The sequence below is a fragment of the Ptychodera flava genome, chromosome 2 (genome assembly GCF_041260155.1).
Source record: "Ptychodera flava strain L36383 chromosome 2, AS_Pfla_20210202, whole genome shotgun sequence".
Lineage (NCBI taxonomy): Eukaryota > Metazoa > Hemichordata > Enteropneusta > Ptychoderidae > Ptychodera > Ptychodera flava.
The window spans coordinates 47,276,784-47,294,709 of record NC_091929.1 but is presented as its reverse complement, the minus strand read 5'-3'; the positions used below and the strand labels follow the sequence as shown (position 1 = coordinate 47,294,709).

Sequence of the window (17,926 nt, the reverse complement as noted above, 5' to 3'; positions counted from 1 at the left end):
TATAAGGGTTGCTGAAGAATTGATTTTACAATTTCATCTCTACAACGTTGTTTCGTGAGTCGCGAGACTCACTCATCAGGAGACTAGACTTGAGTGAATCTACACAGACAAACACCACCTGTGTAACCAGGGATGTTTATTCCATGTCTAGTCTCTTGATGATTGAGTCTTGTGACTCACGAAACAATGTTGTAGAGACGAAATTGTAAAATCAATTCTCCAGCAACCCTTTTATATATATTATAATATATATATATATATATATATATATATATATATATATATATATATATATATATATATATATATAATATATATATATGTATATATATATATATATATATATATATATATATATATATATATATATATAGAATCAGGTAGGAAATTTGGTGATTTGCATAAATTTCATGAACTTTTTGCCAAATTTCCACTGCAGACTGATGATTGATGACTTAGTTTACAATATTTTCAAATTTACACAAAGAAATCCTATTGCAGTATAAATACTGATGGTCACAGGTGTCTTCCAAATTGGAGGAATTGCATTAGGCAATCAGAAATTTTGAAACTGCAGTGACTAAACTAAATTTGGGCCATTATTTTGAACAAGCCCATCAGTCTACTGAAGGGGAAAAGTCTCAAAAATATAACCTTGAAATCAGAAGTAAAAACTTAAATTATTGTACTTTATCAAGTGGAAGCAGATGTCTAAATCTTGAAATCTTTGCAGCATGGAAGGATTGCTAAAACAAGAGCTTGCATACATTATATGAGAAAATGTTACAATGTTTGATGTTGTGATTAATAATGGAACCTTACTTTCGATTTTGTACCTTTGGAAAATTTTATTTTCATTTACAATTGGATGGTCTTGCTTTCATGTTCATTTAGCTTTGCGTGTAGTATTCTGATCATTCCGCATATTAACCAAACTTTTTGGTGATCTCAGTGCTTTTAGTGACATTACCCTATTTAGCAGTTCACTTTTCTTTGAAGAATATTTTAATCAGGTTCCTGTGATGGAAATGATCTGTTCTGTTCAACTGCTTTGTGTCTATAAATCTCAATGACAGATCTTCCTGCTGTGTCTGTGACAAAGTCATCTAAACATTTCACACTTTTTAATCATTCCTGAAACAGATTTAATTTTGATTTTCAATTTCCTTTTTTTTTCAGTGAGAATCACCATCAAATGATTGCAGAAGCTCACCGTTCACTGAATGGAATGTCACAAAACTCTGCAAAGATAGAATTTCTGAAACATCTCTCAAATTTACCCACATATGGCGTTGAATTTTTCATCGTCAGGAATGAACTCAGACACAGTGTGACCATTGGTGTCAACTCTACTGGTTTACAGGTGCTACCCACAGATGCATCTGGCCAAACACAAAAGTATGTTAATTTATATTTTGTTTACCAAAAGGTACTTTGCACTCATTTTTTACACTCAGAAGTCGAAACTGTTTTCTTTCATAGTCAAGAAGAAAATTTGAAATAACTGAGCAAATTCTTTAGATTCAAAAAGCAAATTTTCCAGAATTAATTGCACCATGTGAAATTCAAAATGGCTGCCCTTTTTTAACATAATGACCGAAGGTCATCATGTTATTTTGATGGGTTGAGTTGACGTCAGACAGTGAAAATTTTCCGTAAACGACAAAAAATTAAAAACCACTGAATAGACTGTGTTGATATTTGGTACAGATATTCAGATTGTGTTCTAGGTTCCGATTCCTAAAAATGGAGTTAAACAGAGTAGTGGTTAGATAATTTTGGGAAATTTCTAACCCCCCTTTTTAACTGATTGATTTTAGGGGTCTTTCATATATGTAGTTTTGGAGGGCACACCAATCCTGCATTTTGCACTGTTTTATGAGTTGTCGAACAGAAATGTGGTTTTGATGAATGTTAGAAATATGCAGGATGGCTGATTCGAAGTATCAGAGATTTCCATGCTCTTTTGGTCATCAAAAGCGATAAAAAAAAACATATTTTTATATTTTAGATTCTCATATTTGAGACAACCCTAGGCATTTGTCATATGACTTAGTCACATGACTAACTACTTGACCTATTTATACGCGCATTGATTTCAAGACCAGATGTTCTATGTGCATGATATAGTGGCAGAGATTTGTAGTGTCGTTCAAACATGGTCTGTTAGCACGGAAATAAGATTTGTTTGTTTGTGGCTTCAGTTCATTTCTCATTGATAATGGTGATGCTTTGAAAGTGGACTGACCCATGCTATACAGGAACATTTTTTTGTGTCCCATGACTGTGATAACAGCCTGAGACAAAAGCCTTCCTGAAGATTTTTATTGCCGTGTCCCAACATTATCTCACATCTGCTTACTTCAATCAAGTAAACATCCTTGAGTCAATATACAGACTTTGACATTCACATTCCAGAGATTAAGTATCCAGGACGTCACATGTTACAGTCTTTACTCTTAGACAATGAAGTTACAAGTTTTAGGTTAGTTATCAAGCTAGCACCAGCATCTGTCCTGAGCATCTGTCCGTGTGTTCTCACAGGAAATTACAGGGAACAAAAATTATTTGAGAAGTTTCTCTCCTTTAAATAGAAGCTATATTACAATTAAAACCTGTCATGGATGGATTGCTCTCAAATGATCTGAAACACAGTTATTGCCCATTAGCAACAAATCTATAGCAAGATTTATGTAAAGTTCATGAACTCACACAAGGTATTAGACAAAAAGATGACCATGACTTTGCTGCCCTACTTGATCATCTTGCCCCCTTAAATTGACTAATATTTATAGACCTTTTTGTAATAAGGGTGGCAGGCAAGATTGGCTTTACGTTTCCAACATTATGGTATTGACCAATTCCTGTGGTGGCCTTCTACCAACCTTTAAACAGTAATTCAGTTCATTCCTATCTTAGCTTCCATTACTACTTTCAACATTTATTTCATTCAGATTTCCTTAGCTTAGTATATAAGTTTGTAATCTTAGCTTGTCAACTTAGCTTTACTACACTTATTCTAACCTCATTATTCTTACACTACTGTTATACCTTATAACCCCAAAATTTTTCAAGAGATGCATACGTGATTGTCACTCAACAAACTATTTACAAAGATGTCTTCTGCCTTTTTCTCCATATACATATACATAAACATGTCCCTTTTCTCATAATAATGGTCTTAAAATCACAATGTGAAAAATAGTCTTTCAGCCGTATGTTGCACGTTGACTTTGTGGTCTGTCTAATTCACAGTGAGTGGGGTTGTTAATAAATGCTGATAATACTTGGCGGTCATTATGTTCAAATGCCATTGGCGGTATTTTTTTTAGTGGTACCTCAAAATTTTGAGATTTAAACCTTTGCTCAAATTTTAAGTAAGAGAACTTTGAGCCAATGAATGTTGTAAAATTTAAATGTTGCAACTATGTTGACATGATGCATCTAGATATCATGCATGAAATACAATGTTTGTAAATAAGAAAGTCGCACATACACAGTTTTGACAACCCCCTCCTTTTTAATTGAAAACAGGGCAACCATAGACTTCGTTGTCACATTTCATTTGTCTTGTCATCAAAGTCAAAGGACATGATACTTGGAAATTAAGCACCAAGATGTTTTAAAGGAACAAAGGTGCTCTTTTTCAGCCTTTTCCATAACTTTTGTGTTATTTGTAAAGTTGTTTGTGTTCACTGATTACTTGAAACATACTTGTCAACAGTACACAAATTCTGCTCTGCTAGCAGCCAGACAAGATTAAATGTACAGTTAAAGATTTTAGGCACCTTATTCTAGAATTACATTCAGTGTACAAGTCATCATGCATTGCTTAATACATGCTTACCTAGTTCGAACTTCATGCAAGTTTATGAAATAAGATCTTTGATTGGCTGTGTCTATCATAAAGTTTGGACTTCATGCAAGCTTATGAAAGGAGATCTTTGATTGGCTATGTCTATCATAAAGAGAAGGGTAACAGGTTTCACTGGCATAATGGAGATGGTCATTTGTTGAAGGGAAACCGAGTTTGAATGAAAGTACCTTATTCAATATTTGTAGTATATCCCCCTGTTTGAATTCACACCCTTCTCCATGTACATTCACATACACGTATTAGCCCCTATGCCTTACTTCGCCAAACTGACATCAGAAGTCAACTATAATATTGTTGAGTTTAAACATGTCTTACCAAAAAAAATGATCTGCTCCTCCCTAGAATCAATTCAGTTTCATATTGCTGAACTAGGGGCTCATGTTTTTACAGAGATCACAAATAAAGATTTCATCCATCAAGGGGTAATTTTTGACTCTTTTAAAGTCTTACATCAGCATATTTGGAACACTGAGTAACTTCATAAATGTATTCTGAGTATTTTTGGTATCACAAAAAGTGAAAAAAAAGAGAGAGACATTACTTTGTCTCATTAAAAATATGTTCATTGCTTGTTTTCAGTTATGTTAACTTTCACACAGAAATAAGGCACACTTCCATTCTTGGTTCAGGGATTACAGGTACATGTCACTGTCTGTTAGACTCCTTATAGTGGCTGTGCCATAAACTGGGAATTTTTCTTTCTCAGTATAACTAATATTCTTGCCATAAATTTTGTTTTTCTTGACGGTTTTACTCTTTTCACAATTTTCATAGAACTGCTAGTAGTTAATGTAGACATTATATTATAGTGAAAGTTTTAGTTGTTCAGTTTCTGATACTACGTTAAATATGATTGCAGGATTCCATTTGAAGACATAAGTCGTGTGTCGTACCACCACAACCGCTTTGTTGTACACTATTACAAAAGGAAAGCCAATTCAGAAAGGGAGACAACGACGACATGCCTCAAGTACAGTCTTCCTTCACGCAGAGCAGCCCAGGGCCTTTTCAGAGCATTTACAGAAACTCACACATTTTTCAGGGTAGGTCAACATATTATTAGATATTTTTATCTTGATAATTTCAGAAACTTCCACCCTGTCACAGTTCCCTCAAGTAAACTGGTACACCAAACTCCAGGTATATAAGAGTATCTCAAACCATACACTGTATGTGTTTCAAACACAGTTGGACCACAAAGTCTGAGTACTCTTACTTGCATGCCGATTATGCTTCCTTGACGAGTACATGGCTTAGTTGGACTTGAAGAAACCAAGTAACTTGTAAATGCATAACATACAGTGAATCAATCAGCAAACTCCTAACTCATTATCATAATACTGAGGATTTGTAACAAGATTAGAACAAGATCTGATCTTTAAAAATGCAGATATTGTCACTCACAAAGATTACGTTGACAATCTGTGCTGTCGAAGAAAAGTATTTCAGTTTCACAGTATCCAGTAATCTGTTGCGCAATGTAAATGCTTTCTGAAACACTCAAACACTTCAGTCAGCTTTGTTCAAATTGTGGTGATATTAGCATATTTGTATTTTCTGGCAATTTTTTTTTATTTTGAGAAAAAATTATCTTCTCTGATTGGTTTTACTGTTCCCTACTCCTAGTGTGTAAGTGCACTTTACCCCTGAAAGAATGAAACTAGCGTAAAATTCTGATACAGAGTAAAAACAATTGTTATTTGCATGGCAAGCATTTCAGTTATTACCAATTATTGGCATGACAGAAAGTTTCATGCTTACAATGTTTCCACTATTCTAATGTTTTTTATTTCCTGTACCTCTCCAACTGTAGTGTGAAAGAGTAGAATCAGTGGTGAGACAGCAACACTCACATACTGGTCTCGGATCACTGATGGCTCTGGTCAGACCGAACACAAACACTGGAAAGCTATTTCAATTTGACATCCAAAGGACTCGGCGACAAGCCTATGACTACACTTGGCAGAAACTTCATCCAGATAGTTGTAATGTTTATAAGTTGGTAAGTGCTATCTGACTCTCTTGCTTTCATTTTATTCTGTAAATGTCTTCGAAATCTTGCCTACACTCTGATTCTTGAATTTCAATATACTATTCCTGGATGTTTTTGCAGAGTTCAGACATGGGCTCCTCAGATTCATTTCAAGGGGCGTCAAGCAACAGTGCTGGATCCTGGGATCTGAGAGCAGGAACATTGGAAAGATATGGATCTCAAAACGGAGCATTTACGAAAATGGTTGAAGAATGTCTTGAGGAGGAAGCTAGCAGTACTGTTGCTACTAATTGTGCTAAAGTGAGATTTTATGCATTGATTTGATTTTGAGAGAGTGACTTATCAACAATCATTGCTCACTCTCCTTATTTTAGTTAGTCCCCACGGACACCGTCCGGGGGACTTATAGGTTGGTCATGTCCGTGCGTGCGTGCGTGCGTGCGTCTGTGCGTGCGTGTGTCCGTCCGTTCACGCAGATATCTCAGAGATGCAAGAAGCGATTTCATTCAAACTTGGTACAAGGATTACTTCATATGTCATACAGATGCACGTCGATTTGTTTTGTGATACGATCCAATATGGCCGCCAGGCGGCCATTTTATTACGATTTTTTCATGTACAGAGCCATAACTCAGACATGTTTCAACCGATTTTATTCAAAGTTGGTACAAGGACATTGACCAATGTCATAGATATGCACGTGGATTTGTTTTGTGATACGATCCAATATGGCCGCCAGGCGGCCATTTTATTACGATTTTTTCATGTACAGAGCCATAACTCAGACATGTTTCAACCGATTTTATTCAACGTTGGTACAAGGACATTGACCAATTTCATAGATATGCACGTCGATTTGTTTTGTGATACGATCCAATATGGCTGCTGTGTGGCCATTTTGTTACGATTTTTTTCATGTACAGAGGCATAACTCAGGCATATCTCAACCGATTTTATTCAAAGTTGGTACAAGGACATTGACCTATGTCATACATATGTACGTTGATTTGTTATGTGATACGATCCAATATGGCCGCTAGGCAGCCATTTTATTACGATGTTTTCATGTACAGAGCCATAACTCAGACATGTTTCAACCGATTTTATTCAAAGTTGGTACAAGGAGATTGACTAATGTCATACATATGCATGTCAATTTGTTATGTGATACGATCCAATATGGCTGCCTTGCGGCCATTTTGTTACGATTTTTCATGTACAGAGCCATAATACTCTCAGGCATATCTCAACCGATTTTATTCAAAGTTGGTACAAGGACATTAACCTATGTCATACATATGTATGTCAATTTGTTTCATGATATGATCCAATATGGCTGCATGGCAGCCATTTTGTTACAATTTTTTCGTGTCCTTAGCCAAAACTTGGGCATGTCTCAACTAATTTTATTCACCGATTTTATTCAAACTTAGTACAAGGACGTTGACCTATGTCATACATATGCACATTGATTTGTTTTATGATACAATCCAATATGGCCTCCGTGTGGCCATTTTTTCCCCGATTTTTTCATGTCCGGAACCATAACTCAGACATGTATCAAGCATATTTATTCAAAGTTGGTATAAGGACATTGACTTATTTATACATATGTATGTCGATTGGTTTCACGAGATGGTCCAATATGGCCACATGGTAGCATTTTGTTATGGTTGTTCCATGTCGAGAGCCATAACTCTGGCAAGTCTCAACTGATCTTATTAGTCCCCACGGACACCGTCCAAGGGGACTTATAGGTTTGGTCATGTCCGTGCGTGTGTGCGTCCGTGCGTGCGTGCGTGCGTGTGTGCGTCCGTCCGTTCACGCAGATATCTCAGAGATGCAAGAAGCGATTTCATTCAAACTTGGTACAAGGATTACTTCATATGTCATACAGATGCACGTCGATTTGTTTTGTGATACGATCCAATATGGCCGCCAGGCGGCCATTTATTACGATTTTTTCATGTACAGAGCCATAACTCAGACATGTTTCAACCGATTTTATTCAAAGTTGGTACAAGGACATTGACCAATGTCATAGATATGCACGTCATTTTGTTTTGTGATACGATCCAATATGGCCGCCAGGCGGCCATTTTATTACGATTTTTTCATGTACAGAGCCGTAACTCAGACATGTTTTAACCGATTTTATTCAAAGTTGGTACAAGGACATTGACCAATGTCATAGATATGCACATCAATTTGTTGTGTGATACAATCCAATATGGCCGCCAGGCGGCCATTTTATTACGATTTTTTCATGTACAGGGCCATAACTCAGACATGTTTCAACCGATTTTATTCAAAGTTGGTACAAGGACATTGACAATGTCATAGATATGCACATCCATTTGTTTTGTGATACAATCCAATATGGCCGCCAGGCGGCCATTTTATTACGATTTTTTCATGTACAGAGCCATAACTCAGACATGTTTCAACCGATTTATCAAACGTTGGTACAAGGACATTGATCAATGTCATAGATATGCATGTTGATTTGTTTTGTGATACGATCCAATATGGCCGCCAGGCGGCCATTTTATTACAATATTTTCATATACAGTGCCATAACTCAGACATGTTTTAACCGATTTTATTCAAAGTTGGTACAAGGACATTGACCAATGTCATAGATATGCATGTCAATTTGTTTTGTGATACAATCCAATATGGCTGCTGTGTGGCCATTTTATTACGATTTTTTCATATGCAGAGGCATAACTCAGGCATATCTCAACCGATTTTATTCAAAGTTGGTACAAGGACATTGACCTATGTCTACATATGTACGTCAATTTGTTATGTGATACGATCCAATATGGCCGCTAGGCAGCCATTTTATTACAATATTTTCATGTACAGAGCAATAACTCAGACATGTTTCAACGGATTTTATTCAAAGTTGGTACAAGGAGATTGACTAATGTCATACATATGCATGTCAATTTGTTATGTGATACGATCCAATATGGCTGCCTTGCGGCCATTTTATTACGATTTTTTCCTGTCGAGGGCCATAATACTCTAAGGCATATCTTAACCGATTTTATTCAAAGTTGGTACAAGGACATTAACCTATGTCATACATATGTATGTCAATTTGTTTCATGATATGATCCAATATGGCTGCATGGCAGCCATTTTGTTACAATTTTTTCGTGTCCTTAGCCAAAACTTGGGCATGTCTCAATTAATGAAGAGGACTCTATCCTCTTAGGACATGTAATCAAAGTACCCATTAACAAGTGGGGACTGTGTCATCAACGATGACTTGTTCAAAGTTGGTACATGTACATTGACTTACGTCATACATATACATGTTGATTTTTTAAACAGTAAGATCAAATATCGCTGCATGGCGGTGATTTTGTTACAATTTTCAAATGTACAGAGCCATAACTCAGACATATTTCCACCAGTATCATTCAAAGTTGGTACAAGGACATTGACCTATTTCATACATATGCTCGTCAATTTGTTTCACGTCATGTAGCAGTAACATGTCAATTATTGAAGTTTCGTAAGTAGGCTGATATGTCAAGAAATACGTACTGCATCAAATTCATGAAATTTTATACAGATGTTAACTGATGTTAAGCTCACATTGCTTTAACATTGAAAAAGACATTTATCAGTGTCATTTTAATTAATTTGTAATTGCATAAGTAATGAACTTTCCTAATTAGGGTGATATAGCCACAAATTAATACAACGGCAAATGTGATGAAACTCGATACAGATGTTGATCTCATAGTGTTGTAAATACTGCATCAAACTTTATGAAATATGGTACCAGTGATAATCTGTCAAGTGTTAGAATTGTATGCAAAATGTTTTGCAACATCCTGTTGATTAATTCCTAGTTGACCCATTTTATGAACTTTAGGATGGTGACCTACATTGGTTTTATGTTTTCATCACCATGGAACTCATTCTTGGCCATTGAGCGCCATCTGTATCAAAGTATTTTTATCACAGACCTAATTAATGAAGAGGACTCTATCCTCTCTGAGGACATGTAATCAAAGTACCCATTAACAAGTGGGGACTGTGTCATCAACGATGACTTGTTCAACATATTTTGAGATAGTTTCAGAAGTCGTGACTACAGCACACTGCATTATGAGAATTGTTATGTATCAAAGTGACAACAACTGATGAGACCATATTTTAGTCATAGCTTCACAAGTTTTGCTAATTTATGCAACAACCTCCTCTCCAAATGCTGCTTTTTTCTTGTATTTGCTATTTGGCCACAAAAATACTGGTCTGCTAAAATACTAAATTTTCATCATTTGTGTTACAAGTTTTTTGCAATTCAATATTAAAAGTAAAACAAAGTCCCATAATTTTGTCTGATCTCCTGTTTGTGCATGATGAATTTCAGATTTGATGAATTTCAGATTTGATTTAAAGAAACATATGTACTGTTATCACCCAGCAACTTGAAGCTTCTATTGTAAGTAACGTCAGTGAATGTACCGGTATTGTGTTGTTTATAGTAAATTACTACTAAATGTTGATAAATGTTAGATGGTCATTAGCTATCGTAATCTTTCCTTTCCACATTGTATAGGACTCAACAAAGGCAGATAAACAAGACGTCACTCACAAAACTTCTCGAACGTCAACACATTCAGAACTCATCATGTCATTACGGAATGAAGTAACACAAATGAAAGAAGCACGTCTCTGCCAAGTGTGCCTGGACAAGAAGATCTCCTGTGCTTTCTGTCCATGTGGTCACATGATGTGCTGTGAAACATGTGCACAGGAATGTAAGAAGTGTCCACTATGCAGAGCAGAGATCACATACATCCAGAGGGTCTTTTTTCCCTGTGATTGACCTTTGACCTCTGCTGGATTCAACTGATACAACGAAACCAATGAAAATATGGTGATGTTGCAAACAGGTCACACAAAGAATGGTTTTTACCTCAAAAGTCCTGGAACAGTTGGAAGAATGGCACAAACCTCTTGCTGATAGTGAATTATATATTATTTAAGAATTTACTTCAAGAGCCATGAAATACTGTGTTTCCATGGTTTATGGCCATTTCATGCATATATGATATGTTACATTTTTGTTAAACTGTGACTTCAACATTTTTTGTGTCATTTCCTTAGAGGGGTTTGTTTGCTCTGTCACAGCACTGCTAGGAGGTGAAACCTTTCAGCTAACATACAAACTACCACATAATATACAAACTACTACATAACGTACAAACTACTACATATCAAACTAAAATAGAATTGGACATGTTAGTACAGTTTAAACTCCTCTGACTTGTATACTCACTATGCAAAAATATCAGACTGTGGTTGTCATAGTCAGTGCAAATTGTTGCCATTATCATCACCATCATCAATAAATATTACATTGCCTGGAAATGTCGTCACTTACAAGTATGGTTGATTTCCATCATCAATAAATATGACATCATTGCCTGGAAATGTCGGCACTTACAAGTATGGTTGATTTCCATCTATAAGAATCATAGAACTTCTTTGTTCATACCATTGGTCGATGGAATGATACCACAAATCTTTCAATTGACTGTTGAGTAATATTAGAATTATGTTTGGCTTGAATACTTCTTAAAAATTAGTATTTATGTATTTATTTGTATAAAATATCAGAACATATTAGTTCATCCATGCAACTTAAACTTAACTTTCGATGAAAGACATGTTTTATTCATAGCAACTGATCTTGTTTTGGTACATTGCATGGAAATGATCTAGTGATTGTGGCTGCTACCAATGGTAATACAGTAGGTAAGCTTGATAAAACAGGTCTGTTTTCAGAAATCTTCCCTGGCCTTGATGCCATATTTTATCTACTGCACAGACTATATTATAGCCAGTACACAGACTACATTGTAGACTGTACACATACTGTACTGTCTACAATGTAGCCTGTACACACGCTACATTATACTTTACAGCCAGTACACAGGCTACAGTGTAGACTGTACACATATTGTACAGTCTACAATTGTAGCCTGTATACAGGATACATTGAAGCTAGTATGCAGGTTGCATTGAAGCAAGTACACAGGGTACACTGTAGCCAAGTACACAGGTCAAGATGAAAAGACTCCATTATTTGGTATGGTAGATGATTTGAAATTATATTTGTTGAAATAGATTATTTCATAGTATATTATGCATGTGAAAAAAATTACCTGAGAGTTTGAAGGCACTGGTTCTTGATAGATAGCATGCAGTGGTATATCTATACATTGACTAACAGGGTTAAGTTATGTCAATGAAAAGCTACAAACATGCTCTGTTGTAACATACGCAATACTCAAAGATGTGCCTGGCATTTACTAATACTTGACATCTATACGGTATAACAAAATATTTTTACACAAATCTTCTGAGGACAGTGCCTTTATTACAGAGAAATTGCTTCTTTTTTTGTACAAAGTGATTATAGAGTAATGTCTTTGTTGTTCAGAAGTGCTTTAACACTGTTGTATTCAGTATTGCTTGACTCATTTACTTTTGAACTGAATGTAAAGATGGATTGTTGCAGTTGATTGAAAGTAACACTGGTAAATGTTTGATCCAAGGTGTTTGGAATGGCTTGCAGTGTAGCATTCTGATTGGTGGAAGTGTTTAGTACACCTGTTAATAAACGTTATCCATATGATGTATAGATAGTGAAAATCACGTTGGAAAACTGAAGAAATTTACTGGAGATACTGGTAAATTATGCAAATTTTTTCAAATCGTAGCATCTCCGTGTTATGTACATAGCTTCCATCAACTTTGTATTAGCTGATGTTCAAGTTCAATGCCATCAACTTTGCATTAGCTGATATTCAAGTTCAATACAAGTTGCATCTTCACAGTGTATCATCACAGTGCTATTTTAATGATAATGTTAGAATATAGTTATAATATCAAATTCTGGAGAATTAGAACTACTGGTGATAGTTGTTGATAAATATTTCGTCATTGAAAGCTCAAAGTCAAAGTAGCCTTGCAATGCAAAATTTGAAGATATGGTTTTGCTATTTTGGATAACTCAGTGAACACTCTCAGATTGCAATATTCACAAGTAAATCATTGGGCTAAGATCATTGGCTAGACATTGGTGAAACATATGTGATAAAATGAGTTTCAATTGAAAATATGTGATGAAATGAGTTTCAATTGATAATTTAGTCAATAATTGTAACGGATATCAACAAATGGCAGGTAGAAACTTTTCATGAATTATTGCATTACAGGTAAAGTTTATACTACAACCAGGAATATTTTTTTCAGTTTACTGAGAATATTTTATCGTCGGCAGCTAGTCAATTGAAACGTGTTCACCATAGTGTTGTCATAAGTCATTTTGAACCCATACATTAAATTTGAGTAAATGGTGTTCACAAAGAGTAAAGCAATTGTAAGACAGATATCTTCAAAGAATTCAATCACCTCATTTCAGTGATCATTGGAAGACCTAATTATAGTTATTTGCAATAAAATGTAAGGTTTTCTTTAAAGTCGTATTACATGTAGCTAACTTGTGTCATGTATACCAAGATGTTCAGGTACATTTTCTCACTTCCAAAATTGACTTCTAAAGTGAATTTTAATGTCATGTCCAAAATTGAGCATGAGTGATTGCAATTAGCTGTCAAGTGTTATAACAATGGACTTGTAACAGTTGCCATCTAGAAATAAAGATCAAACATTTGCTGTGTAGAAGATAATTAAACAGATCAGTATCAGTGATATGGAAGAAGCTAAGCTGCTGTCATACTTAGCATACACAGACTTCCTATGTGTGCCTTCAAAGTATCCTTTAATCATTTGTAAATTACATGACATTATGGTAATATCTTGTTTTTTTTCCAGACTAGCTTAATACTCCATAGACATGTAAGCTATGCACTATGCAGCAGTGTGTGCCATGCGTTGTATGGCAGTGTATGCAAATTGCCATGCACTATATGGCAGTGTATGGCAGTGTATGCCATACATTGTGTGGTAGTGTATTGCAGTGTATGCCAATTGCCATCCACTGTATGGCAGTGTATGCCCGCATGGTATGGCAGTGTATGGAAGTGTATGCCATGTATTGTGTAGTAGTGGTAAAAAAGTACTAAGAGTTATTTTAATAAAAATTAGATTTTACACTAACAATTTAAATGCATGTTACCATGTACCTCATAAGTGTTTTTATATTTTGAACAGTAATATTATTATTGTAAATTTACTATTGGATCAGATGAGTATTATGTTTATATGATAAAGTATATTTAATGGTTTTTTTTATGGTATGGACTGTAAAATGCAAAGTATTGATAATACAATGTGTTAGATACAGGACATTTTGAGGGATTTGAAATCCACTCTTTTCAACTCATTCTGTTTCTAGGAGGGGAAAAATTGCCTTGTGGTGTTCCTGTTTCTTAAATTTTTGTTTTTTCAAAAATGGAATTTTGTACAATTATTATTTTTATGACTGCGCATTTTACAATTTTGTGTTTCTGTTAGATGGAAGGATTGCACTAGAAATTCAGTTTGTATATTTGATCTACATGTAATGGATTAAATACCAGTACATATCAACACTGTTCCTTTTTGTTTACCAAAACCTGATAGCCCACCAGGAACTTATAATGACATTGAAATTGTAGAAGCAAATTTTTAAACAGAAGACGAGAATGTTCTCATTAAAGTTTGCATGTAGATCTTAATTCCCAAGGATTGCCTGAAGTTTTATATCAATACTCTATTTTAGTACTAATACTGTATTATTGTGGGACAAAGTTCGTGACCTGAAGGGCAGCCCACAACCCCTAGTGAAATCATATGTAGGGGACCCCTTACAGGATCTAACTGTACATCTGGCAATGTGATACCAAACTCTCCAGAAATACCAAAACCATTCGATCTTATAAGTAAATCAAAACTTTTTCAAGTTTGAGATCAATAAATGCATAAAAGTAATTTCAACTATGGTTTTGACCAATTCAGTTTTGTTAACCCACTGTAAGTAAAACACGGCTTATACAATAATCGGTTGTTCGTCATTGTTGACCATCCTTTGTCCAAAGTCGTCTTTTAACTTTTTGGTTTCAGATCTTCTTAAATAACCTGGTTAGTTACTTTTTCGTTCAGTACACAGGTCCCTAGGAGTAACTTAAATCAGATTCGTCCAAAGTATTATAAAGACAACAGTTACTGTGTATTTCAAAGTCCCTTTTGCTAAAAAATATCTTCCAAACCATTTGACAGACAGTTTTTGGTGTATATGTTCTGAGGGATTACGTAATTAAGATTTACCCAAAGTATAATGAAATCTGCAATTTTGCCTTTTTTGATGATTGCATTTGTAGGTATTTTGGTAATTTTTTTCAAAAATCTACTCTCAGGTGACTTCACTTGCAATCAAATTTTGTTCATAAACTCCTAGGGATAACATTCACTTTTACAAGATTCTTGTAAAATTCTTAATATTCCAATTTTTAGGGCTGATTTTCTCATTTTTGGTCAAAACATGTATCTTTATATCACTCATCTTACAGCTTTGATGTTATACATGCAACTTTGAAGGGATGCCCCGATAAAATTAGCACTAACATTTGAATTTTTTGTTCAGTTTTCTTCAAGGCACTTATTTTCTTTAAAATTATTCGACGACCAATAGTGTCACATGGTATGCTCCTTGAAAGTGCTTGAATTTGAAATCTTGCAGACAAGTCATGGAAAAGTCCATGCAGATGAAATTCAGTCTTAAAAAATTGATATTTCACCCACCATTTTTAAAAATGACATGGCAAGCTCTCGTGATGTCATTAAAATTATATATGAAATGATATATAACTATGATATATTGTAAAAATGATATCTAGGAAATGGTGTTTTGGACCTAAAAAGTCCTGAAAAAATGCTTTGAAAGTCCTTTGAAGAAATGACTATGAGTTTGCAGACACTGGTGACAAATGTTTCCAGAGATGACCTCATTCTTTTTTATTCATTGCACAACTGATGATGAATTTTACATGCAAACTTTTAGGACGAATTTTCTCATATTTTGTTTAAATATTTTTTTTGTCTCTGTCATACAGCTTTTTTGAATTCAATAAATATCTCGTTAAGAATGCCCTTGCTTGGTTATGAATGAATTAACAACATCTATGTACTTTCAATTTTGAATTTTTTCTTATTTTTTTCTGAATTTTCTTCAAACCATAGCTTCTCTGAAACTGTCCAATACCAATAAAACTTGGTTTATAACTTTTAGGAATGACCTTACTCTGTTTTCTTGCAAATTATATTTGCATGCACAAATCTTGACTCTGGCTGTATTTAAAAAGATGGTATGTTCCCTGTTTAGTTACAGCTTTATAACGTCACTGGTCTGAAAGCTTAGAAATTCAATATTTAACTTCTCAGGGGTGAATTATGATTATAATTGCTCTCTTATTATTCAGCATTAGAAATTCCAAATTGTTGCATTATCTTCAATGCAAAGTTCATTATGCTATCAAGAAATACCACAATCTGCATGGCGTAGTCTGCACTACATTACGTATCAGAATGCATCTGAAGGTAGTTCACTTTTCCTATGCAATGTATAGACATGCCATTTGACCATAGACCCTTGACGATCTATGATTTGACTAACCTGTGACAAAAAATACAACTTTCTCTAGTCAGATCAGTTTTCTTTGAATTTACTTTTTGATTGCTATGCAGTGATTTTATTTTTGTCATAATTAGTAAGACTAACAGAAGAGCCATATTGATCACAAGGTCTCTTGTTTGAATGTACATTTCCTTGAAATAGTCATACTTTGAAAATTAGATAAAGGCGTCACAGATTTATTGAGAGATGTTCTCACTTTGATCAGGCCAACTGCTCTGTCATCTTTTTATTGGCCAGTTTAAAATTTAAAAAAATTTAGTGTCCATCATGTTAATTCCGTTACTTTCTGATATAAATATCCTAAATTTGCTACATTATCTGAAGACACTCTTTCGTATATTGTATTGTTGCATGTAGTTTTGTAGAAAGCAACGCTTGGTTAAAAAACCGGCTAAGATAATGATATGCCCTAAAAACATGTCAAAAGTGCAGTTGCAAATTACTCTACTTGTAATCCGTGTAGGCCAATGTAAGATATTGGAAACTGCCCACTTGTAAGTACTGAAGAATTTTTTCAATTGTTTTTCCTAAATACTTTATCTTTTGAGTTTTTTATGTGTCTATCTTTACACAAATTTGTGTACATTATTTTCACTTTTTTCCAGGGTTTTATAAATATATTAAGGCATGTTTCTGTAACTTAAAATCAGATTTAATAAATAAACATGAAGCTCAAAGGTAGACAATTTTTATGATGTGTGTGGTGTTTTTAATGTAAATACATACTTTTGATATCGGTAGCAGCTTTCAAGTTTCATTGGTTGTTGAGAGAGGAAGTATTGACAGATTTGTGGATTGAGAGAATGTCTCAGTTTTAACTTGTATCTGTCAGGTATTCTCATTTGTATTTCACAAGTGTACTAATGCTCTCTGAAAAACTTTAGTTGAGATCTACAGATTTCAATACCTGGTGGTAAACAATTTTCTTTTGAAGGTTATTTCATAAGTGAGGATAAGTACAGACAAAGCACTGATCTCAATGCGTCATCTTTTGAAGATCATCTTAATTCTAAAGTTTAAATGAAGAAATGGCTGATATTTGACTTCCAGTCATTTCTGCAATATATGATGAAATGAAGCTGTTGATTGTTTTATCTGTGTCAAGTGTTAGAATGTTGTCAGACTGTGTGTATACACTCCCTTTAAACACACATGTTAATTGATTTGTGTACAAGTATAATCAATTATTCAATGAAATTTCTAATACAATCCTTCATATGGAGTAAAGCAGACCCTCAAGAAGCATAGACAGTAGAGGGGTCTTCCCCCCTCTAATGTCTATGCGAGAAGTAAGCACTTCTGTGCACTTTTCAAGTAAGTGGCTCCCTTTACACACATTAAAAAAAGTTTCCCTTCATAAAATACAAACAGCCAACTAACGATG

At 34.6% G+C, this 17,926-nt stretch overlaps 1 protein-coding gene across 2 annotated transcripts in view; it reads left to right on the top strand.

The window, feature by feature from the left end:
• LOC139122542 (E3 ubiquitin-protein ligase MYLIP-like) overlaps window positions 1-16,134 on the top strand; it is a 57,176-nt gene extending 41,042 nt beyond the window's left edge. For both annotated transcript variants that reach the window (XM_070688031.1, XM_070688040.1), the window contains exons 4-8: window positions 1,180-1,398; window positions 4,737-4,920; window positions 5,691-5,879; window positions 5,991-6,170; window positions 10,456-16,134. In XM_070688031.1, the coding sequence (XP_070544132.1) occupies window positions 1,180-1,398; window positions 4,737-4,920; window positions 5,691-5,879; window positions 5,991-6,170; window positions 10,456-10,725 (1,042 nt within the window). In that variant the 3' untranslated portion in view covers window positions 10,726-16,134. The remainder of the gene's footprint in view (window positions 1-1,179; window positions 1,399-4,736; window positions 4,921-5,690; window positions 5,880-5,990; window positions 6,171-10,455) is intronic.
• Window positions 16,135-17,926: the final 1,792 nt, after the last annotated feature.